The 23,410-nt window shown below is 41.9% G+C and overlaps 2 protein-coding genes across 8 annotated transcripts in view; one reads left to right on the top strand and one right to left on the bottom strand.

The window, feature by feature from the left end:
- Positions 1–2,972: 2,972 nt before the first annotated feature.
- Positions 2,973–16,026, bottom strand: TRNT1 (tRNA nucleotidyl transferase 1). 4 transcript variants are annotated; one of them, XM_045024891.1, is made up of 8 exons: positions 15,938–16,026; positions 15,006–15,171; positions 9,748–9,941; positions 8,676–8,814; positions 7,987–8,113; positions 6,609–6,802; positions 6,167–6,420; positions 2,973–4,625 (listed from the first exon to the last, which is right to left on the bottom strand). In XM_045024891.1, the coding sequence occupies exons 2-8, from the start codon at positions 15,169–15,171 to the stop codon at positions 4,377–4,379; spliced, it is 1,323 nt and encodes a 440-aa protein (XP_044880826.1). In that variant the 5' UTR covers positions 15,938–16,026; the 3' UTR covers positions 2,973–4,376. The 4 variants fall into 4 exon arrangements, with proteins under 4 accessions (XP_044880826.1, XP_044880827.1, XP_044880829.1 ...); XM_045024892.1 differs by lacking the exon at positions 15,938–16,026 and adding an exon at positions 15,483–15,619; XM_045024894.1 differs by lacking the exons at positions 15,006–15,171; positions 15,938–16,026 and adding an exon at positions 14,841–14,978.
- The window catches only part of IL5RA (interleukin 5 receptor subunit alpha), a 37,716-nt gene continuing 29,711 nt past the window's right edge, over positions 15,406–23,410 (top strand). For 2 of the 4 annotated variants that reach the window (XM_045024885.1, XM_045024886.1), the window contains exon 1: positions 16,250–16,960. In XM_045024885.1, coding sequence (XP_044880820.1) covers positions 16,748–16,960 — 213 coding nt within the window. In that variant the 5' untranslated portion in view covers positions 16,250–16,747. Of the gene's footprint in view, positions 15,536–16,249; positions 16,961–23,410 lie in introns of those variants that run through there. The other 2 variants (XM_045024888.1, XM_045024887.1) reach the window with 2 other exon arrangements.

Genomic DNA, 23,410 nt, shown 5'->3' with positions numbered 1-23,410 from the left:
ACCACTGAAATCCATGTCAGGCGCTAAGCAGATGTGGGGGAATGGTGTCTGTGAATATCCAGTTGTAGCACTGGATCCTACAATGCTAATAACTTGCACATAAGGCTCTGCGAATAGGTTTCAAAAGCAAAAACGGCACCGAACTCCCATTGACGTTAAGTGGCAGTTAGACATATAAATGGCATTTGAAATCTAGCCCCTAGTTTAATGATGCTTATTTTAGCACTGGACTTTGAAATTTAGTGGGGAAAACAGTTTGAACTAGGAAAAAAAGTGTTTTTTTCCCAAATGCCACAGCTCTAAAACGCAGACACGATTTGAGCAATATATTTTTGATTAAAAAAATGATCTGGCCTCTGATTATGAATATTAAGGCAAAGGTTTGAAAAAACTGGTTTTATGGGCTGGTGGTAGCCTTATCTGTAAAACTTTAGCTCCTGCAGTTGAGCAGATCACATTGATGCCAGGATTTAGAGGTGTGAATTGCACGGGTTGCTAACAGACAACTTAGCAAGTCAGAATGTTAAGCTAATGTCTGTACAGCACTTCTAAATGTTAAACTCTGTATAAGTGCTAAGTATTGCTATAAAGTGAATAAGAAAGCGGGGGTGGGGGGAACAACCCAAAAATGCCCTGGAAGTAGGGTTGCCAACCCTCCAGGATTGTCCTGGACTCATCAGGAATTAAAGATGAATCTTTAATTAAAGATTGTCATGTGATGAAATCTCTAGGAATACCACCAACCAAACTTGGCAACCCCACCAGGAAGCCACTCATGCGTGCTTGTGAACACTCCCACTCAAGCCAGGCCTCGGCTGCCCTGCTCATCCTCTGCTTAGCACCGATGTCAAACTCGCTTGAGCGCTGGACTCAACCAATGATACCTGGCTCTCAATGTGCTGTGTTTTCTAAAGAAATCAAACCCTACATTCTATGTACTCCAAAAGCCCTCAGGTCCTTACAGTCATTTTCCTAACCTCCCTTGAGTAAGCCTTTAGAGTTCTCAGGGGGCATAAAAAGCCCCAATGTAGCGATAATACTGCTCCCACCCTGCTGGCTCTGCCCTTTCCTTCTGAGATTCATTCAGGCCCATTTGGGATATTAATATTTACACAAAGCACAGTAAATACATTCATTAAACCTCACAACTCACCTTGGAGGTACGTAATTAGCATTATTGCCCATTTTGCTCTCCTCAGGTGGTTCCTTATCTGAGGCGGTGGCGTATTGTCTTTTCTTGTCCCTTGGGGATGTGGGGAAGGACGGGTATCCCTTGGAGTTCTGCACCAAGTGAGGCTGAATCGGTCTTGTGCTACGCTATGGATCCTGACTGAAAGAACTCCCTTCGCCCTGGGACGATGGGTGCTACCTCAGCATGGTATCCTTGGTAACATTCTAAATATGTCCTTTTCTAAGCATTCCATTAATGGACATCCCGGGATGATTAGTCATTGCCTAGCTAAACCCCAGAAGACTACAGAAGCAGAGTATGATGGCCTTGTTTAAAGCTACTCCCACCCCTGCTTAAGCCTGGCAGCACTGACTCTCTGCAAGAAAAAACAGAAGGGACAGAGCAGAAAAGTTGAAGGGAAGAGACAGTGGAAGGGCACTTTCAACTCTTCCTCCTGGTTTTCTCCACGAGGAATCTTCCTCTGCTGCTTGGTGGGTGGGAGCTCTTTTGAAGGATAAAAGGAATATGGTGTATCAGAACAGAACCATCAGTTCCTTTCAGTGATACAGGGCAACAAATGAGGAAGCCTGACTGCACACCAGGGGGGACTGGGTCTGTAAAATCTGAGGACATCTACACTACAAAATTACATCGACCTAACTTACATCAGCAGACAGCCCCTGCAGTTATTAAATTGCTTGTGTGTATGCACACTTGGCTCCTTCTGAAAGCAGTGTCTCCCCTCACCAGGAGCGCTTGTATTATCAGAGTGGGACATTGTGGGATGGCTTCTGAAGGCCTAACGGTCAACATAATCAACAGTGTGTACACTGACAGTGTGCTGACCTAATTAGATCGACTGACTCTAGGTTGCTCAGAGAGGTCATGTTACAATAGGCTTAGAAAGGCACTTACATCAGTGAGAGCCAAATGTAAGTGAAGACACTGCCACAGCTAGATTGAGACAAGGCAGCTTATATTGTCCTAAACGTGTAGTTACTCTGGCTTCACAGAACCATGATAAATAATCCATTCAACCATTAATATTGGCAGCCACGTCAAAGAAAGGGCTAAGGAACAGGGATGTCTTACAGCCTATCAAACCCAAAACATGAGTTTTAATGTGACTTTGTTATATGGAACTTTACAAATTAATACAAATTATGAATAATATAACTTAATTAAGCCAATTATGGAATGCACTACTTAAAGTAAATTTGACCATATCTACAACAGCGTTGTTGCCTAATTGTGGAATTGAATATAATTAAATTTCATACTGAATTAGAAAATAGAGTTATTAACAGCAGCTTTTAATGTTTTGTAGAATTTAACAGAATAGTTTGTTTAAAATGTTACGTAGTCATTTACAGACATGAAAATTGATCTCACAGTTTCACCTTTTAATTTAATTTAATTTCTTCCAAATTCTGTGAAACAAATGTTGAGCATTCAATGCACCCGAGGTAGGCACCATGAATTTAATAAGAATTTTAATTGGGGTATTTGATCTGAGGTGCTAAGCAGGTTGCAATTAAACAGAGTGATTGTATTTAATCACACTATTTTCAAAGCAACTTGCTTCTCAATCTGCTGAGCGTGAGACTTTAAGGATAGAAAAGTCAAAGATACCAAACCCTCCCTGAGTTTCATCCTGAGAAGAGAAATTTCAAAGCTGCCGCACTAAGTTGCTACCTCACAGGGCTGCTTTAAGGATTAATTCAAGTCTGTAAAGTGTTTTAAGTTCCTTAGAGAGAAGGACGTACTTCAGTGCTAAATTGTACCATGTTTTCCCCCCAGCAAAATTAAACAAAAATACTTTATTTAACAAATTGTAAAGGTAGAATGCTGTGATAAGCATATCAGACTAACACAATACAACCATGCTTATTAATATGAAAATACAGTACTCAAGGATCTATGTTTTCCCCTCAGTTTCAGATCATTGGCCCTAAATTGCTACAGAACAACGTATCTTGTCTTGAGCATGTAAGTAACTGGAATCCAACACCCCCAGTAATAATTAGCCACATGAAAGAAGACAAATACATGTTCTGCTGTAAAGTTGCTCTGATTTTACTGTCATCTAATGTTCGAGTCATTGTCTGTTTTCCTGAACTAATCCCATTGATTTCAATTCAACTATTCATGGAATGACACTAAACATAAGTAAGGGTGGCAGGAACTAGGCCCTAAGTCAGTTATTTTGAGAGGTGTGGGGATATTACAGTAGTAAATATATTTTTACAGTCAGTTTCTTATCCCCCCAAATGCTAGACATTTTTTACATGCCCATATTTCATTGGAATGTCAGTACTTCAAAGCATATACACAGTTCAGGTTCACTTTGCCTAGGGTAAAGGCAAATAGGAGGTGGCTCTCTTTTACTATGCCAGGATGTGATGACCTGACACTGGGAGGAGAAATCTGGACTAGCTGCTCTGGATCTGCTTTAGTTTTCAGTGGTTAGTGTTACACTTTAATATCCCTCATTTCGTGTACAAAAATTAAAATATATTTTAGGAAAAAGGGCAGAGGGGCTCCAACAATTTGTATACTTGTAAAATGAGAAATAAATGATTGAAAAATCGTAAGACATAAAAAGTACTTATACCCAAGTAGATACCGTTGATATTGATTTAGACTAGTGATCCGTTTAATCTAAAATTGATTTTGGAATTAAGATAAAAACCAAAACCTTTAGGAAAACAGGGTTGTTTCACATGATAGGGTATCATTTGTTTGGGAACTGCTGAAGTGAACCTTTCAATCTGATACTCAGCTTTGACTACAAAAAATAAAAAATAATGTGTTAGAGGTTTTTATCTGGAGCACAGAAATCATTCACCTTGTCTATAGCTAAGTCAGAGTATCAAAAATCCTTGTGTCACCTCTACTTGCCATTAGGAACACAAGAGATAAAAAAACAAAACCCCAAGTATTAATTAGTTACCATTTAAACATAACAAACAGAGGTAGGGTTTTCAGTCAGATTGGCAGAAATAAAGCCGCATGTTACTGCAGCATTCAGAGTACAGTATGAATTTTGAACATGAAACAATTCTGCGCCTAAAAGTCTTGAACTCAAATGCAATATTGGCTGGTAGTAGCATTATATTTACAAATATTTTGATTCTTCCTGTAACAAGGTAAATACAATTATGTGTATTACTAAATTATCATCAAACCCTACTACTCTTAGAGTTTACACCTTCTTTACACAAGTTAAGAGTTCTTCTTTATCCATTTGGTAACCACTCTTCTTCCACTGATCCCTTAACTGCTGTAACACTGTTCCAATTTCCTTTCCAGAAGAAATTCCCATTTTTCTTAAATCATGGCCACTGATAGGAAAAGAAGGGACAGACCACTCTTGCATTTCCTTTAGAAGATGCTCTTCTCCTTGGTATTTTAGAAGCTCACAGATCCTGGAGTTCATATCAGGTTCCCTAGACTTAAAACAAAACACACAACAACTATTAAAGTGTCAGAAAACAGCTTAGTCTCAGATCAGTTCCTACTCAACATCACAAACTGACACCACAACTGGCACCCTCTTGGCAAGTTAATATATACATAACATCTCCATTTTGACTGCGCAGTTGATTAGCTTTCTGCAACATCTAACCAAGACTGGCACTTGCAAGAGAGCCACTGTAGCTACCAGACTGACCCAGATGAGAAGTTGGTTTTAGCATTTTGGGGAAGGTGGAACAAATCAGAAGAAATAGTGGAGGTGATATTTTTCATCCCAAGTCAGTGAGCCTGTCTTTTATTACTTAGGTTTGCAATCTGGGGATTTTTGGCAGATCCTTGGAGGCTTTTGGAAAGCCAGATAGTAGTGGCCATCAACCTTTTTACTTCTGTGTTAATGCAGCAGTAGAGATCAGCTGGGACAGTCACAGCCAAACTAACATTCCCCAGATATGTTTGCAAGGAATTGTGCAGCACTGACTCAAACTTTTGTTTCAGATGTTTAAGTCCAACATTTAAAATCTGGCTGCCTTAAAGTTAGACTGATAGACCCATGCAAAACCTGCTACCTTACGGAGTTGGGGCAGCTCAGCACTGCTAAAAATGATATTACTTCTAAGGCGGCGCATACATATGGATTTTAGGAGCCTAACACAAACCATCACATTTGAAAATTTTGGCTTTTTTAGGTATCAAAATGTGATACAGGTGTCCATGTGAATGGCAGCTCTGAAGGGGGGCTCAAAATATCAAACTTTGGTGTTTTATGTGCAAGTGATTTATTATTATAGTAATTAACTTTCTAACAATCCCTCCCCTGACCCCCGAAACCTCCCCACCCACACCCAACAACCCTCCAGGTTCACTCCCAGGGTTCTTCCCTCTCCCTCAGCTCCTCCGTTGCCCCAGACTCCCCGAAGCCATTGCACTGAGGGGTATGAGAAATACGTTTCTGTACTGTAGTTTAAATGAATTACTCAAAGTTCTGTATTAATTTGCCTAGTAAGGAATTTATTTGTCAAAAAACATTTCCTGAATCTTTTTTTCCCCCTGTATTATTACTGTCATACTTGCTGACAGATATTTTGAACAAATTACCAAAATAATTGAAACTGATGTGCTTATAATGGTGTTATTTTGATTTTAAAAAATGCAGAATTTTAAAATATCATGTGCAGAATTTTTTATTTTTTTGACATAGAATTCCCCCAGGAGTAAACTATAGTTAACTCTGTATAGCACTTTTCATCCACAAATCTCAAAGTACTTTTGAAAGGAAGGAAAGTATTATGAACCCTATATTACAGGTGGTAAAACTTTGGTGTATAGAGGTGAAGTAACTAACCCAAAATCACAAACCAGGTCAGTAAAATGTCTGGGAATGGAACCCAGGAGTCCTGACTCCCTGTCCAGGGTCCTCTGCATTGGACAATGCTGCCTCTTTTCCTGTCTGTCTTAAGTGACAGCTTTGAGTTTAAACATAAGAAATAAAATATAGACAGTGATGTGAAATGCACTTACATCTATAATGAAGTCTTGATATGGTTTAAGTGGTTCTGGACTATCTATAGCTTTGATTAAGTCTCTTCTATGCTTCATTATAAAAAGGCCAAGGTTCTTCTCTTCTTTTGAGATTTTCAGCCTCAAATCGAGTTTTATGACATCATCCTGTACCTTGAACAGTGATGTTAGAACGGTCATTGGTTTTGGAAACAGATTCTGAACATTTTTACTGACTTTGTCAAATTCCTCTAAACTCCCATTAACAGGTAATCCTGAAGGGGGACACACAAAAAGTATCATGAAATAGTGTTACAAAAGAACTAGCAAATCAGTAGAAAAAATGGTCTAATCAAGTACTGCACAACAACACAAATGACTATGGAGACTACTGCCATCTTAATATGCTGGTCTGCAGTTATTTGTGTTATACAATTCTTATCCAACCCTCATTGTACTTTACCTATATAATGGGCAACATCGAGTTCATACATAAGTCGAACCAAATGATTTACGTGGTTTCCAACAAGAATTTTTTTCAGTTCCACCCAAATCCTCTCTCCTGATATTCCAGCCAAACCGTTGGCATTTTTCTTAATTGCTTCCAGAGTATTAGGTTCATGGTCACCAGGCTTTTCTGCTACTCTTCCATAAAACCTACAAAATAAGAATTCTAAATCTTACTACATTTAACGATTCTCCTGTTTATTACTTCTCCTCAGAGAATTACCTCAGGGCACTATTAACTGTCCTAATCTTAAAGTATTCATGGAGTATTAAAGTGCAACTGATCTTACATAATTAGAACTTCTATAGTGCTTTATATATCCACAGATGTCAAAGGACATCACACTTTCAAAGGCATCATCTACAGATGAAACTGAGGTGCAGTTGAAAAAGGTCTTACAGAAATTGGTGGCAGATCTTGGGACAGAATTGAAGTCTCTTAGGACCATATTTTCAGATGTATTTAGGTGTCTAGAGGGTTTTTCAAAAGCACCTAAACAGATTAGGTGCCTAACAGGAGACAGGCAGCTAATCTGTTTAGACACTTTTGAAAATTCCACTAGTTGCCTGTCTGCATCTTTAGATGGCTATATAAATGCCTTTGAAAATCTGGTCGCTGACTGCTATGACCTACTCCCAATGAACCAAGCAGTTGCTAAACTCGTAATGATTATCCAACTTTTATGTCTTCAGAATACCTCTTTCCTTTTCTCTCTGCATGTTTTCAGATAACGTGTCATTCATAAACCATTCCTGAGAGGTTAATACCATGTTGGCTCTACTCTAACTTCCCCTGCAACAAATGGCAACACTCCCCATTCCTCAACAGAGGAATTATATTACACACCCACTAACTTTCCAAGCCACTGTAGTGAATTCTGGACATCTGCTGCCAAAACAGAGGCAATGACAAAAGAAAAGCTGATTGATCACTGAAAATTTCTAGGCATGGTAACATTAGATCCATTGAGGGGTCAAAGTAAACAGTAAATTGAGCTTCACGTTATCAATTAACTCTACAGTTCTAAAGCTGACAGTCTTGTTTCTCCATCTACATGTTTTGTTAATAACCAGGACATGAAGCTGCAGAAACCAATGTGGTAAGACCCATTGCCCTATTTATCACTGCAGAGGGAAAAACATTACCAAAATTACATTTGATTCCTTATTTTCAGCATCTTACTGAGGACAAGGCACTATATGAGTTTGGCTTGTGTGTTTTTCACGACACACTAAGTTTCTATTTATCCAACTGACTGTGGAATATAAGACTATAGTTATTTTCAAACAATCTTCACAAATGTTATTCTTTATTTAGAAAAGCGAAGTATTACCTGAAATATCTCAGTATTCGTAAATAATCCTCTTGTATTCTCTGGGTTGCATGTCCTACAAATCTGACTCTCTTGTTTTTTAAGTCTTCATAACCTCTGAAATAATCAAAAAGCGTGCCATCCAAACCTAGTGCAGAAAAAGTGTTTTTAAAAGGCATACTTAAGTAAATGTAAAAACAGCCTAGAATTTAGTTAATTTAAAGCAGCAGACATTATACACTTAGTTTTAAGAAGATACTCTATTACTGGGTAGATGATTAAATAGCAGCAAGGGAGGTTTAGGTTGGACATTTGGAAAAACTTCCTAACTCTCAGGGTGGTTAAGCACTGGAATAAATTGCCCAGGGAGGTTGTGGAATCTTCATCACTGGAGATTTTTAAGAGCAGGTTAGACAAACACCTGTCAGGAATGGTCTAGATAATACTTAGTCCTGCCATGAATGTACGGGACTGGACTAGATGACCTCTTGAGGTCCCTTCCAGTCCTATGATTCTATGAAGAAAACGTTCACACCAGAAGACATGAAAGCCAAGATATCGTCTGACTGTCAGATCTCCTCCATTTGTGCAACCCCTAGTTTAGCTATAGGAATAAGTGGAGGCAGTTTGTGGCTTTGGTTGAAGGCCTAGATGAAACACTGCCTTCAACAATAAGACAGAAATTGTATTTTATTTTTGGGAGAAGTTACCTAAAAACATAGAGTTGATGGTGAGATCTCTTCTTTCAGCATCTTTTTCCCAGTCAGTTGTGAATTCCACCTCTGCATGTCGTCCATCAGTGACTACATCAATTCTAAGTGTGGTAATTTCAAAGTTCTGTTCATGAAGCTGCAATTCACACAATATTGTTGTTTTATCTTCAAACACAATAGGGAAAAGGAATCAATGTACAAGAGTTAAATGTTTCTTTGTGCATATCCAGCTTCTAAACACATGTACAATGAATTCCATGAACAGAAAAATCAGAATACGTTCATTGTCTTTAAGTTAGGTAAGGTTTCATTTTTAATTTTCTCATGCTACTTGGGGTGCTATACTTTTACTGAGAAAACAGAAGCAAAATAATTATACAAATAGGAGGAAATAATTGCAATAGTACTTTGGATAAGATCAAGCATAGTTCAGTTTACTATTGGATAAGCCCTTTATTGGGGACAATATATCCTGCTTTTATATGGGGATGGAGTATCACAGGGCTGAGGGCCGCATCGGCTTTTGGAAATTGTATGGAAGGCCGGTTAGGGGAGGCTTTGCCTCCCCAAATAGCCAGGCATGGCCTGGCCTCTGCCCCCTATCCACCCTTTCCCTGCTTCTCACTCCCTGACGCCCCCGCAGAACCCTGCCCCATCCACCACCCAACCCCGCTCCCTGTCCCCTGACTGCCCCCCATCCAACCCCTCCTCTCATTCCTGACTGCCCCACCAGGACATTTGCCCCTGACTGCCCCCCTGCTGCCCCATCCAACCCCTCCCCCACTTCCTGACTCCCTCCCTGGGACCCCTGCCCCATCCAACCACCCCTTCTCCTTGTCCCCGACTGCCCTTGGAACCTCTGTCCCTGACTGCCTCCCGCCGCCCCATCCAACCCCCTCTCTCCTTCCTGTCTCACCCCTCCTCCCCCCGGGACTCCTGCCCCATCCAACCACCTCTTCTCCCTGTCCCCGACTGCCCCCTGCAGGCTGTAGTTTGCCCACCTCTGATCTAACAGATCTTTTCTAACGACTAAGAGCCTACATGATTCATAAACCTAGTTTGCGATTACCCTGGCAGTAATGGTTCCATGTTTTTCTCCTTTGTTATTGATCATACGAACACCAGCAGACTGGAACATTTCCTTCATCTGAGTAGGTGTAGCAACGGTGGCAAAGTCCACATCTTGTGGTTTCATTCCATTTAATAAATCTCTGACAGCACCTCCAGCTATTCTTAATTCATACTTTTCCTTTTCAAATAATTCTGGGAGGGGAAAAAGTCATGGTAAGAATATTTTCTTTTAAAAATGTAATATCCATCTTTAACCAGCTGTAGATTTGTCTCACACATATATTGGGGCAGATTTTCAAAGATGTGGCAAATGTTAAACACGCACAAATACCAGGATTGCATGTAAAACAAAACAAAACAAAAACTATGCATGTGCGCATACAACCAAGCCAGCTGATTACCTAACTGGCCATGTATGGACGCAAATCTGTTTGCATTCATGACATCGCATGCACACATTTGAAAATCTAGTCCAGTACATCATGTTAACAGAGGCTTGTTTCGCCTAAAATACAAAGACAGACAATATAGGCCTTTTGCATTTAGTAAATAAATATTTAGGTTACCGTAATTTGCATAAGGTTATACTTGTTGTAAAGACTGAATAGCACCACAAGAGAACCTAAACAAGAATAACTGTGCAAGTGCCCGAACATGCACACATCTACCATTGGGTCTATGTGAAATTAAAACATGTGCTAACAGTTTAAAGCAGTGACACTCAGATCTCAGCGGTTCAGAAGCCAAATTAGCGATCAACATTACCCAAAAGAGCCACAGTAGTATGAATTCATTGTTTTATTTAATATTTTATGTATGGAATATATATATATGTGTGTATATCTATATATATATAGATATACACACACACACACACACACACACACAAGTATCACAGCAAAATGAGAGCTGCAGGAGAAACATTAAAGAGACATTTCTGACTTGCGAGACTCAATCTAGTATCACTGGTTTAAAGATTACTGCAAGTAATGGTTCAGTAGTGACTTCTTTTTGTCACTGTGGACCCAGAGTGTGAAGAAATGCCTCTATGACCTTGAAGAACTAAAAAAGTTAGTCTGCTGCCTTCAGTAGCTTCTTGACATAAATTATGAGGAGCACTGTCTTCTTTGGAATTTATACAAATGATTGTCATAGTTGAAATTGGTAAAAAAAAAAAAAAGAATATATGGCAAAGTACATATCTCCCTGTAGTCTTAATGTTTTACTAAAAGGGGCAACTTCTTCAATTAATTTAGAAAAGTGATTCTTGCAAGCTTTGCAATACACTGAAATAAAAGTATCTGCAAGATTCATGACTAAGAAACCAAATATTTATTTTCTTTCAGGCAATACATTCAGTTTACTAGAATTTAAAATATTTTTTCAAATAAGGTTTCAAAAGACACCCTTTAAAGTTGAGAGGCATGGTCAGTACATTATTACCACAGTCTGGCAAATGACACAATATATTTTACATAAATATTATTACAGTGCAGTTTTCCCAATCTCCAATGTTTTCTTCTTGACAGATTTACTGATGCAGTAACCTCAAAATTTGATAAATCTCAATTCAAGGTCAGAGGTGTAACTGCAATACCATATTCATTCAGCGGGGCCAAAATCAGTTTTTCCACCCCAAGTTTAAAAGAAAAAGTCAGACTCAAGAAGTGAGATTTGTTTTCAACTAAAAAGAAAAGAGAAACACAAAGAACATATTATACATAAAAATGCGTTAAAATGTCCAAGTTTGCTAAAAGCGAGGCAGTGGTTTTTTAGACCTCTTAATTGTAAAACCCAGACAGAAGAAACAAGAATACATACTAATTTAGGAACAAAATTGTTGATTTTTGCATTGTTTATAAACCTACTGTGAATAAAAATGTTTTCATTTATTATTTCAATTAAAAGAGTTTTGAGGATAACTAGTCCCTTATAGTGTTGAAATCCTTAATAATACCCGCACATGAGAACCAAAAAGTCAAATAGACAAAACTGACTGAAATGGCTTTGACAAATGTGCCAATTATACTGTCCTAGCTGAATGAAATGCAAACAAGGAAACAACATACATGGGGGAAAAACAACTGTTTAAAGCTTTCAGTTTCAACAATATAAGGCATTTTAGCATCAGCCATATTAAAATGTTCTTTTTTCTTGAAAGTGTCCCCTTAAGTTAGAATAAAATGTTATATGAAGCCACTTTAATGTATTTATTCATTTATTTTACAAAGTGATTTAATAATATTTTAAACTTACATAGTACTATCCCAAAAGATCCCAAACACTTCACACATTACACAAAACACCCCAACTTCTGGAAGGGACAGCAAACAAATGGCACACAAAGTCAGTGAAATTTTGTCTAACACACTAGAGCAAATCCAAATTCAGTATATGTACCATCAAATCTTTAATATATTTACAAAGCTAAGCTAACAGGATCTCTGAATTTAGAATACAATTCTACCCTCAGGAAATTAATCTCTAAAAATATCACAGTGGGACTCCATATACATTGTCTCACTGAACTGCATTTTAAATTTGCTCAGTTTGGAAGTGAAAAGATTTGTTTTCTAAATGCCAACACCCACAAACTCACTCTGGACCCCTACTTCTCTCCATTTCATAAATCACCACCAGTAATATAGGTTCTGCAAGCCACATGTAACTTCATGCCTGCGGTCCCATAAACTTCAGATTTTGCACTCAGTCACACTATCAGCCTTCGGTAACTTTGCATAGGTGTTACCTATAATCTGAAGACAGAGAGGTTGCCAAAGTGCAATTTGGCAGATAGCAATGAGCAAAATAAAAGAATCCAGCTTGACTGTGAAAACACCCAGGGTTTGTGCAGATGACATTTGAAAAAAAAATAAATTTTTTTTTAAAAAAAACACTTGCAAGCTTGGCATATCTGAAATGTGAATCACAGAAATGTAGGACTGGAAGGGAGCTCAAGAGATCATCTAGTCCAGTCCCCTGCACTGAGGCAGGACTAAGTGTTATCTAGATCATTCCTGACAGGTGTTTGTCTAACCTGTTCTTAAAAATCTCCCATGACAGAGATCCCGCAACTTCCCTAGATAATTTGTTCCAGTGCTTAACTACCTTGACAAATAGCAAATTTTTCTTAATGTCTAACTAAATCTCCCTTGCTACAATTTAAGCCCATTTATTACTCTCCTCTTTATAACAACCTTTTATACACTTGAAGACTGCTACATCCCCCCTCAGTCTTCTCTTCTCCAGACTAAACAAACCCAAGTTTTTCTATCTTTCCTTACAGGTCATGTTTTCTAGATCATTTTAGTTGCTCTCTTCTGGCCTCTCCCCAATATATCCACTCCTTTCGGGGGTGAAAGTAAGTTAGGTCATTTGCCAGAAATCTGAACACTTGCATTATGATGGTTCAGTGAATAAGAAACAAGCAGGATCAGGGTAGGTACTAAGCAAACCCCTGTGGTACTTTTCTTTGTGATTGTCTTAAATGAGCCAGAGGATGGACCAACATCAGCATCTTCCCAAGTTGATTTTGGCTTAACAACAAAATTTGTCAATGGACCCAAACAAGGTCTCGCTACACCAGTATATTCTATCTAAAGCCTTAATGAAAGGTTTAAGTGAGGCATAGTGCCCTCTGCACTGGAAAATGTAGGACCATCAGGTTTGCAATACTAGGACCAGTATCCTAACTACTGTCATTATTTCACAGGAAAGCAGAATGTCCACCAACCTAATGCACCTCAGAAACTGGAAGGCACGGGGCCTCAGGCAGAAAGGGTGGGGCTGGGGGTCAGCATCCCCCAACCAGCCCTTTCAGGCCGCCTGGCCCTTGCCCTTCGGGGCTCCCATGTTGATTTAAAGGGTCCGGGACTCTCGACACCGCTGCTGCACTAACGGCAGCAGTGTCCAGAGCCCCAGGCCCCTTTAAATCATCAGCCCCAGTGCAACTGTTTCCTTTGCACCCCCCCACCTGTCGGACACTGCGGGGGGGCCAATGGGGCAGAGACATTAAAGTGCTGCAGGGCCCTTTGCTGCAGCAGCGTTTTAATGTTGTCGCGCCCTCCCCCGCTCCCCGACAGGGGCAGGGGGGGGGGGGGAGTGCAGGAGCGTTAAAGCGCTGCCGCGGCAAAGGACCGTCCTTAAAGCGCTGCCCTATCTCTGCCCCTTTAGCCTCCCCCATCGGCGGCTCTGCAGGTATGGACCCTACCAGCAGGGCCGCCAACGGGGGGGAAGGGGCAGCACTTTAAGGACGGTCCTTTGCTGCGGCGGTGCTTTGAGGATCCTTAAAGCGCTGTCGCAGCAAAGGACAGTCCTTAAAGCCCTGCCCCCCTCGTCAGCGGCCCTGCCGGTACAAACCCTACCAGTAGGGCTGCCGACAGGGGAGGCTAAAGGGGCAGGGATATTAAAGCGCTGCCGCAACAGTGGGCTGGGTATGGGCCGGTGAGGGTTCTTACCAGTACGGAGTACTGGCCCATACTGGCTCACTTTCACCCCGATTCCTCCCAAAGTATGGTGCTCAAAACTGGACGCAATACTCCAGTTAAGGCTTTATCAGTGTTGAATAGAGTGGAAGAATTACTTCCCATGTCTTGATACTGGTTGGTAAAATCTAAGAACAGAGCTCGCAATCAATTTGGGGCTTGTGCTCAACTTCTTGACAGTGTGCCCTGAGGTTGATACTCATGCTCTCGTGCTTCTGCAAGACAACTTGACCCAGAGAACAATATCTTCACCTTGGATGGTAAGGTTCCACCTTTCATTTTCTGAGTTCACAAATAATGGAGTAAGAGTCGATGAATATGGAACCATTTACACAAAGTCATGTTTGCGGGAAGCACTGAATTTTACAGTTAAACAAAAGCATACATGTTCCAGCATGCAGTAACTGCACCAATACCTAGCCCCTCCTACATGCGTACAGATAAGGGCCATGTGTACATTAGAGATCTCTCTGATGGAAATAACCATTCATTGGTGAGAAATGCACTTGTGTCCACACTCAGATTTGTTCCGATATATATTTCTCTAACCATTAATCAATGCACACTATACCAACACAAGGTTGAAGTAAGCTTCCCTCTATATTACCTTCATCAATTGAGTGACAGCCTGGACCCCTCCAAATTCCAATCAGTGCTAACAGTGCTCCGAGCTAGTGATCTGCAATGATCTGTTCACTTTTCTGAACTCCACTGCCAAGGGTTTGCTTGACCAGAAGTCACCTCTGAGGATGGAGGTATAAGGGTCTCTCACCTGCGATACTCTTCAGCCCTGGGGTGAAAAGAGACTGGAATTCCGGAGACTCCAGCTTCATGGTGACCAAGTGCCGTCCCTGGATCCGGACCCGGACCCCGCTCTGGGTGAGGGGGAAGAGGTGGAGACCCGCCCTGCAGCGCTGCAGGAACAGCTGACACCACATCTAAAGAGAAGGAACGGACCCAGTTTAAGTTGGGACGCAACCCGCAGCTGAGGCCAGAAAGCCAAGTTCCCCTTCTCTGCAGCTTCTCCACAAAGGTGGGAAAGGGGCAAACGCCTGATCTCGACATGACTATGCCCCCTTCAGTTACCACAGCCCCGGAGCAGCCCCAGAACTTCCATGACTGTCTGCTCAGGGCCGGCTCTGTGAAATAATGTTTCACAAACGGGGAACTAAGGAACAGGAATTAAACCCCGGCCCACCCACGCTGCGGTTCCGCTTGACGGCTCCTGACTGACGAGGCACAGACCCACCCAGGCCACAGTAGCGGTGCCTTGTTCCGGCTTCGCTCAACCGGCTCCGAAAGGTTCCGATTCCAGAATAAGAGGGTCCAGCACGCACCGGGGGGGGCGGGACCCCAGGCCGGCGCGCGGAGCGGCCCTGTGCAAACTGTAGCGGAGCGAGGACCCGAACCCCCCCCTTGCACCCCAAGACCCCCCGAGTCCCGGCGCAGCCCCCCCCCCCCGGGCAGAAGGCAGCGCTCCGAGGGGGCCGGCTCAGCGGGTCGGGTCCGCGACCTCCGCGCGGGGCTCGGTGCCCGCCGCAGACCCCCCCCCTCCGGTGCCCGCCGCAGACCCCCCTCTTCCCCCCCCCGGTGCCCGCCGCAAGGGGGGGAGGGGGTCGCTGGGCCCGGGTGCGGCCTGGAGGGCGCGCTCGGATCGCGGGGAGGAGGAGGAGGGGACCGGGGCCGGGGCCGAGGCCGCCCTACCCAGCCTGCGGCCTCTGTGCCGAGCTCCCCCGCCGCGGCCGCCTCTTCCGGGAAGGGCGCGTGAGCGCAGCGCGCCGCGAGAGCGGGGAGGAGCCGGTCGCGGGGCGAGAGGGTGACAGGCCCAGCGCCCCCTGTCGGCCCCTGGGGAAGGTGCGGGCTGGGGAATCCCAGCGCCCCCTGCCGGCCCCTGGGGAAGGTGCGGGCCGTGGGGCCCAGCGCCCCCTGCCGGCCCCTGGGGAAGGTGCGGGCCGTCGGGCCCAGCGCCCCCTGCCGGCCCCTGGGGAAGGTGCGGGCTGTCGGGCCCAGCGCCCCCTGCCGGCCCCTGGGGAAGGTGCGGGCTGGGGAACCCCAGTGCCCCCAGTGTCCTAGTGCTCTTAGACCATCTCATCCCCCAGCCCCTCAACAGCCAGCACTGAGCCTTCAACCTGCACCAGCTCTACGCTGTCGTCCTCCCCCGATCACCTCAGCCTCCCCTGGGCCAGGCTGAGGGAGGTAACGATGAGCCTCCCGCTCCTGTGAGCATCCATCCCTACGCAAGTCTGAGGGACCCTGGTCACTTGCCCTATTAACCCCTGTAGGGCACCTTGACTGATCCTGTCACTAACCCACAGACAGTGCTTCTGTTTTTTGGCATTTATTAATTTTATTGGGGGTGGGGGTATTTTCAGCAGTGTTTGAGTTTTATGTAGCTGTCCAAAAAAACAGGTGGGGTTGCGGCTTTCTCTTTGAATATACACCGATTTCATTTTTTTTTAAATTGGGGTATTTATCAGTTGCACTAGAAAATCAGAAGCCAGCCTGCAGCGTAGCATGAGAACTTCCATACATACTTGGGTAAAGTGGGCAGAAGAAACATGGTGCACGGTAATAGATATGTGTTGTCAGACGTCACCGGTGTGGTGCTCTGCTCTATCTAATGTTGATAACAGCTGCGTGCGTGCGTGTGTGCTGCCCCAGCTCTGCGCAGATCACTGGCACAGCAGATCTCCAGCGAACTGCCCAATGACCACAGACTCGGATAAGGTACGAAGGAACCCGGCCAGGTTTATTGCCAAATGAAACAGTCTCTAGCTCACCAGATGAGATGTCTATAGTTCTGCTAGTACGTATGTGCTCCCTGACAATGCCTGGGAATGTTAGGCCTGGGACCATGCCCGAGGAATGTAATATTATGATTGAGCCTTAGAGGCACACCAAATAATTAATATATATGAATAATATGGATATGGTGTATATATTTGTAGTGTATACATGCATATATGTATGTATGTGTACCTATAACAGCACTTTATATCCAAGCATAACAATTCTTTTCCAATCTGGTGGTGTAATTTGGCCCTTGTGGTACTGCAGATAGCAACCTGCTTTTAGTAGGGCAATTACAGTTACCATCTGTATCATTATTAGTGTTTTGAAATACTGGGATAGGGACTGTGATAATGTGTCCCACACTGCTATGTACATGAGAAGTAAAACAGAAATGTGGAGTAGTGACACTACCAGTGAGGCTTTTATATATAAATATATTGTAATTAGTTACTACACAGTACTATCCATCCATGTTATAGATTACCCTTACTGCTGGTTGTCACCCTCGGGTAAGCTTCACGGGGCAGGAAACAGAAGTGGCTAGCTTCTCTGTTCCATTGGTTCAACTGCTCTGTGATACACCAGTAGTTGATGTAGATCCAGTTGTTTTTTATGGATACTGTCTTCCACATAACCTACTGAATGGACGGTAACCAATTTATCAAATATTGCTGTGTCAGGATGTAATATTGGTATCCCGACACTGAATACGCTTATTTTGAATAACATGTGCCTTAGTTAGGCTGTAGTGTCAGTAACCCAAATTATTACTGGTACTAACAGGAAATTTGTTTACCCAGTTTGTAGTTACTGTGTAACTTAATTTCTTTACCAATTTGTTTTTTCCTTGCCTTCATGTTGTTTGCTACCATTCATTTGTTGATTTTTACCTGCGTTGGTTAAGCAGTTTGGCAAGGTTATGCACATTGTAAATGTTGTATGGCAATAATGCAGTACAGCAATAATACAGCAGTAAAACGGTAATACGGTAGTACAGCAATAATACAGTTGTTTTTACACAGTAACCAAGTTGAAATTAAATGACAGTTTATCCTGCTCCAGCTAGTGGTTTTTAGCTGATTGATAACTTAATTGTCCATATATGGTAGATAGAGGTGTATTTGACCAGTCTCTTATTTATAAAGCACTTCATTTTTCTTTTCTTGATGCTTGGGGGTTTCTTTTGGTGTCTTCGGGGTGTGATATTTTCTGGTGTCTTTGGTCTGTGGGATGGAACTTAAACAACTTTTGTTAGTTAACATAGTAAAGTTTTTTGTTTGTTTTCCTTTTTTGTTTTCAGTAACCCAAACTTAATACAAAATTTATCTAAGTTGGTTTACAATGTAATAGTGACAATGTAATAGGGACCGAGTCTTTTATAATACAAGCTATACTTTTGCAATTGTTGTATAGACATTCATTTTTATTTGAGGTGCATTACTAATATTTTATACTAAATGTAATGCTTAACTGCTAAAATAAATGCTCACAATCTTTCTTTGTTACTGTTACTTGCCCCACCAATTTTGTGGCGTGCCATGGTTATAGTTTGCAATAGTCTACATTTCAAGGCTACTGTCTCTGCTCTAGCCTTACAAATTACATTACATGTTTCTTCCCCATTATATTTTTTAAACTCTGTGGGGATTTGCAGGGAGAGGTTAAGGGGGTTCCCTAGTTCGTGGTTTTCTGTCATGTTAGATCATGATTCCTACAGCGGACAGCTCGCTTACTCACCAGATCAGCCGTTGGGGTCACCAATGTTGTCAGACATCACTGGTGTGGTGCTCTGCTCTGTTCAATGATGATAACAGTTGGCTACGTGCGTGTGTTCCCTCTGTGTGCTGCCCCAGCTCTGCGCAGATAGCTGACACAGCAGACCCCGAGAGAACCGCCAATGACCACAGACTCTGATAAGGTACGAAGTCACACACCCAGGTTTATTGCCAAATGAAATACAGTCTGTAGCTCCCCGGATCAGATGTCTGTAGTTCTGCTAGTACGTATGTGCTCCTTGGCAATGGACCGGCTCAATCAGTGGCGGGATTTACCACTGCCCCCTAGGTCAGACAAAGACATACACTCAGGGATCCATTCTTTTACACAGGTACAAACAAGTTACACATCACTCCTGACGTATTGAGATTCAACCCCTTTACGTAGTAAGGTTCCACCTCTCACCTTGTACATGTTGGTTCAAACAAAACAACTCTATCCATCATATTACCCTTTTGCCAGTCTTTAGGATTGGTCAGCCTTGTTATCTGTGTGGAATGTGCAAGTGTCAGAGTGTTCTGGTACCTTTTAGGTATGTGTATTTTTGCAACATCAGCCTTTTCCTAGCCAGCTTCTCTGAGCAGGGCCTGCCTCTGGCTCACAGTTTAACTTTGCTTTATGTTAATAAAGTCTTGACCATTACTTTAGTTCAGGCCTTAGGCCACATACCGGGCCTCTGATACAAGGGTTTATGTTTCAGGGCCACATCTTACTACAGTATGTTGGCAAACAGAAGTGTAGTGGCTGGAGGGAACTTCATCGTCCTTGGCCATCCCTGACTCTGACAGATGCTTGTCCAACTCGTACTTAAAAACTTCCCATGAGGGACTCCATACTGTCCTTTAATTCATACAGATGCACTGTTGCCCACCCCTAAAGTTCAAAGATCATGACTCAGGCCCCCCCCCAAAATCATGACTGGCTGGTTTAGAAATAATGAGATTAAAAAAATAAAAAAATGTGTTTATTTGCCTTGGACTTTTCTGAGCCTTAAGGGTGCTTTACTATGCAATTATGAGTGCTAGAAATTTACATTTGCAAAAAATAAAAAATAAAATAAAAAAATCAAAGCTGAGATTCACATGCAATCCCCTCATTCCAGCAGTCTGAACTTTAATAAAAAGTCCTGCAAGTCTTGCAATAATATCACCGGAGCTGGCCACTCTGCTGATGAGCTGTAAACATGAGGAGTATTCTGTGGTAAAGTCTTAGGACTAGAATCTCAGCTAGATCAGCCTGGTTGCACCTATGGTGACCAGACAGCAAGTGTGAAAAATTGGGATGGGGGTGGGGGTAATAGGAGCCTATATAAGAAAAAGCCCCAAATATAAGGACTGTCCCTATAAAATCGGGACATCTGGTCACCCTAGTTGCACCTGCTTACCTTTGGCGGGGCTCTGCCTGGATGGAGAGATGTATGCAAATAGATCAAATTTCCGAAGTCTTTAGTCCTTAGATTTCATTATAGAGAGCCCAAGCAGAACAGAGGTCCCGTGTGCAGCATGCCTGGATGCATTATGAACCAAAATAATGCAGAACATAGTTTAACTGTTAATTGTAAGCAAATTGTATGCAGGGACCATCTCCTATTATATGTGCGTAGCAAAATGGAACTTTGATCTCATTTGGAGCCTCTAGGTACTGAATATAATAGTGTTTCACATGATATATAGATGTTATATAAAAACATAAAATACTATTGCTGGAAAGTTGCAACGTAACACTACTTTATTTCTTAGAATTCAGAACAATACACACAAGAACTTAAAAACAGAGAGACACAAAGCGGGTGACTCCCTAAAACAGAGAGACACAACTCACTTAAAGCTGGCTCTCTGCAGACTGTCTGCTGAGAAAGACCCAGATCACATGCTTCCCTATATAGCCCCCAAACCTGCAAGCAGGACCAGCAAACCCCTTACAAATTACAGTGATAGCATCTTATTTTAATACAGCTTTCAATACACCACAAATGCAAATAATAAAATAGCACATTCCCATTTGGAATGTTGTTTTCAGTGTTGGCATCACAATTTGAAGATATAGCTGAGATTCAAAAGGTTCAGTGAAGGACAGTAAAGATGGTTAGAAGTCTTTTATGAGGATATGTCTGTAGAAAGAGACTGAAAAGCAAAAGCACAGTAAACTACAAAATATAATGAGCTAGTACTCTGAGCCAGGCGCTCCCCGAGTTCTAATCTCAGCTCTGCTAGTAACTCATTGTTGACCTTGAGCAAGTCACCTAACCTTGCTGCCTCAGTTTCTTCATCTGCATATTACCTACCAAATGATATAGTTTTGAGCATTAATTACTATTTGAACAAAACTTTGAAAATGTAAACACTCTAACAGCTTTAAGTATTATATCATAGCCTAGACTGTGGGGACAGGTACATTAGAAATACTGTGAAAGATATATAAGCACTTATTTGAGGTATTTAAAATTAAAAATCAGACCTGTTTTTTTTTTATGTGGTCCCTTGTAAAAGAACATAATAAGGCATCTGGCCCTGTCAGTTCAGAGTCCACAAATTCATGGATTAATTTCCTGTTGTTAGCTAAGTAGTTTTCCAGTGTACTCCTTACCTTTGATCTCAAGAGCAAGGGGTCACTTGAAATTAATGGTTGGTACTTTTGATATAAAACAAAATAATTCTTCACAGTGTGTTTAGTCAGTGAGCTGAATTCACTAATACAGGAGGTCAGAACATTATATGCTGTAGCTGGCTTTAATAATGGCCTGGATAATTCTGTGACCAGAAAAACAAAATTATAGCTACAAAGGCAATGTTAGAGCCCATTGAATTTGATACTCCGGGTATTAAATGTTAGCCCCAGGGTCAGAAGGATCTCTTCCCCATGAAAAGCATTTCACAGTTTCTGAGGTGCATTAGGTTGGTGGACATTCTGCTTTCCTGTGAAATAATGACAGTAGTTAGGATACTGGTCCTAGTATTGCAAACTTGATAGTCCTACATTTTCCAGTGCAGAGGGCACTATGCCTCACTTAAACCTTTCATTAAGGCTTTAGATAGAATATACTGGTGTAGCGAGACCTTGTTTGGGTCCATTGACAAATTTTGTTGTTAAGCTAAAATCAACTTGGGAAGATGCTGATGTTGGTCCATCCTCTGGCGCATTTAAGACAATCACAAAGAAAAGTACCACAGGGGTTTGCTTAGTACTTACCCTGATCCTGCTTGTTTCTTATTCACTGAACCATCATAATGCAAATGTTCAGATTTCTGGCAAATGTAGCATGTGACCTCCCTCCTAAGGTGAGCACAGTTGGCAATGCTTCCCTTGTGCATCAGGCTGCAGGTGCTCCTGAGCACAGCTGCAGTCAGGCAAGTACTCACACAGTAAAGAAAAAAAACACACAAGTATCGAGAGATGATAAAATGAGATTTTAACAAAAGGTAAACAGATAATCAGGGAAAACAACAGAAAGGAACAGTCAGTGTTGTTACTTCAGCTTCTTAATAAAAAACACAGACAATGATTACGAAAGAATACATTTATAATTGTGTTCAGAAAAATTCCCATCATTAAATACAAGTTCATAATCTTCAGGCCACTTTAAAATTAATAGAACTCTATCTGAAATGTAACTAATGTTTACCGTTCTGAAATGTTTTACAAACATAGGCCCCCAAATGTTCTGCAAAATGTGTCCACCCACACAGAGCCTTGTGGGGCCTATATAGACCTTAATGGGTTTATAACTGATACATTAATTACAGAGATCACTTCAAGTAATGAACTTCTGGTATTAAACTTGAGAGCTGTTCAACAATGCTCTGTGACACTGCATAATAGTTTGGGTATTTGGTATAACTTTATTGAGAGGGAATGATTAAAAAATGGGTAAATTACCTCTTAGAAAGTTAGAAGGACACTACTGACTGAGGTAAAGGGACAAATTTGGCTCATTAGAACAAGAAGGCAGGCTGGGGTTTTCAAAGGAGCCTGAAGGAGTTACACATCCAAATTTCATTGAAAGTCACTGGGAGTTGGGTGTCTGACTTCCTTTGCCTCCTTGGAAACTCCCAGCCTGGATAAAGCTCAGTCTCAGCAGCAAGTGTATTCAAATGTTCATTGCAAATGGGAGGCAATGTTATACATAAATGCAATCTTTTTTCTCACATTTTAAGCAAAGTAATCTGACACATTAGCATTTTGCTGTGGAAAGATTTTCCTGGCATTCAACACTTAAAAGACATTGCAAGAGTGAATGCCTGCAAGTATAAATGAACTCTTCCAAAAAATCTGATATATATATATATAATGGCCTGTGTAACATGGGAAGAATACTAAGAATCTGTCCCTGAGTGGCGGTAGCTAGGTTGATGGAAGGATTCTGTCACTGACCTATCCAATCCACATTTACACCTGGGATAGGTCAGCATAACTACAGGCTACAGCTCTCAGGGGCATGAATTTGTCCCAGCTCTGAGGCTGATGTGGCATAGCTATGAAGGCGTTTTTTCTGCCAGTGCAGGAACATTACCTGCTCAAATAATATTAGCTTTGGCAACAGAAGGACTCTTCTGTTAGTGTAGCTGTATCTATACTGGGTGTCAGAGTAGCAGCTGTGTTAGTCTGTAT

This window comes from Mauremys mutica, chromosome 7 (genome assembly GCF_020497125.1).
Source record: "Mauremys mutica isolate MM-2020 ecotype Southern chromosome 7, ASM2049712v1, whole genome shotgun sequence".
Classification (NCBI taxonomy): Eukaryota; Metazoa; Chordata; order Testudines; family Geoemydidae; genus Mauremys; species Mauremys mutica.
This window is presented reverse-complemented; position numbering and strand designations above follow the sequence as displayed.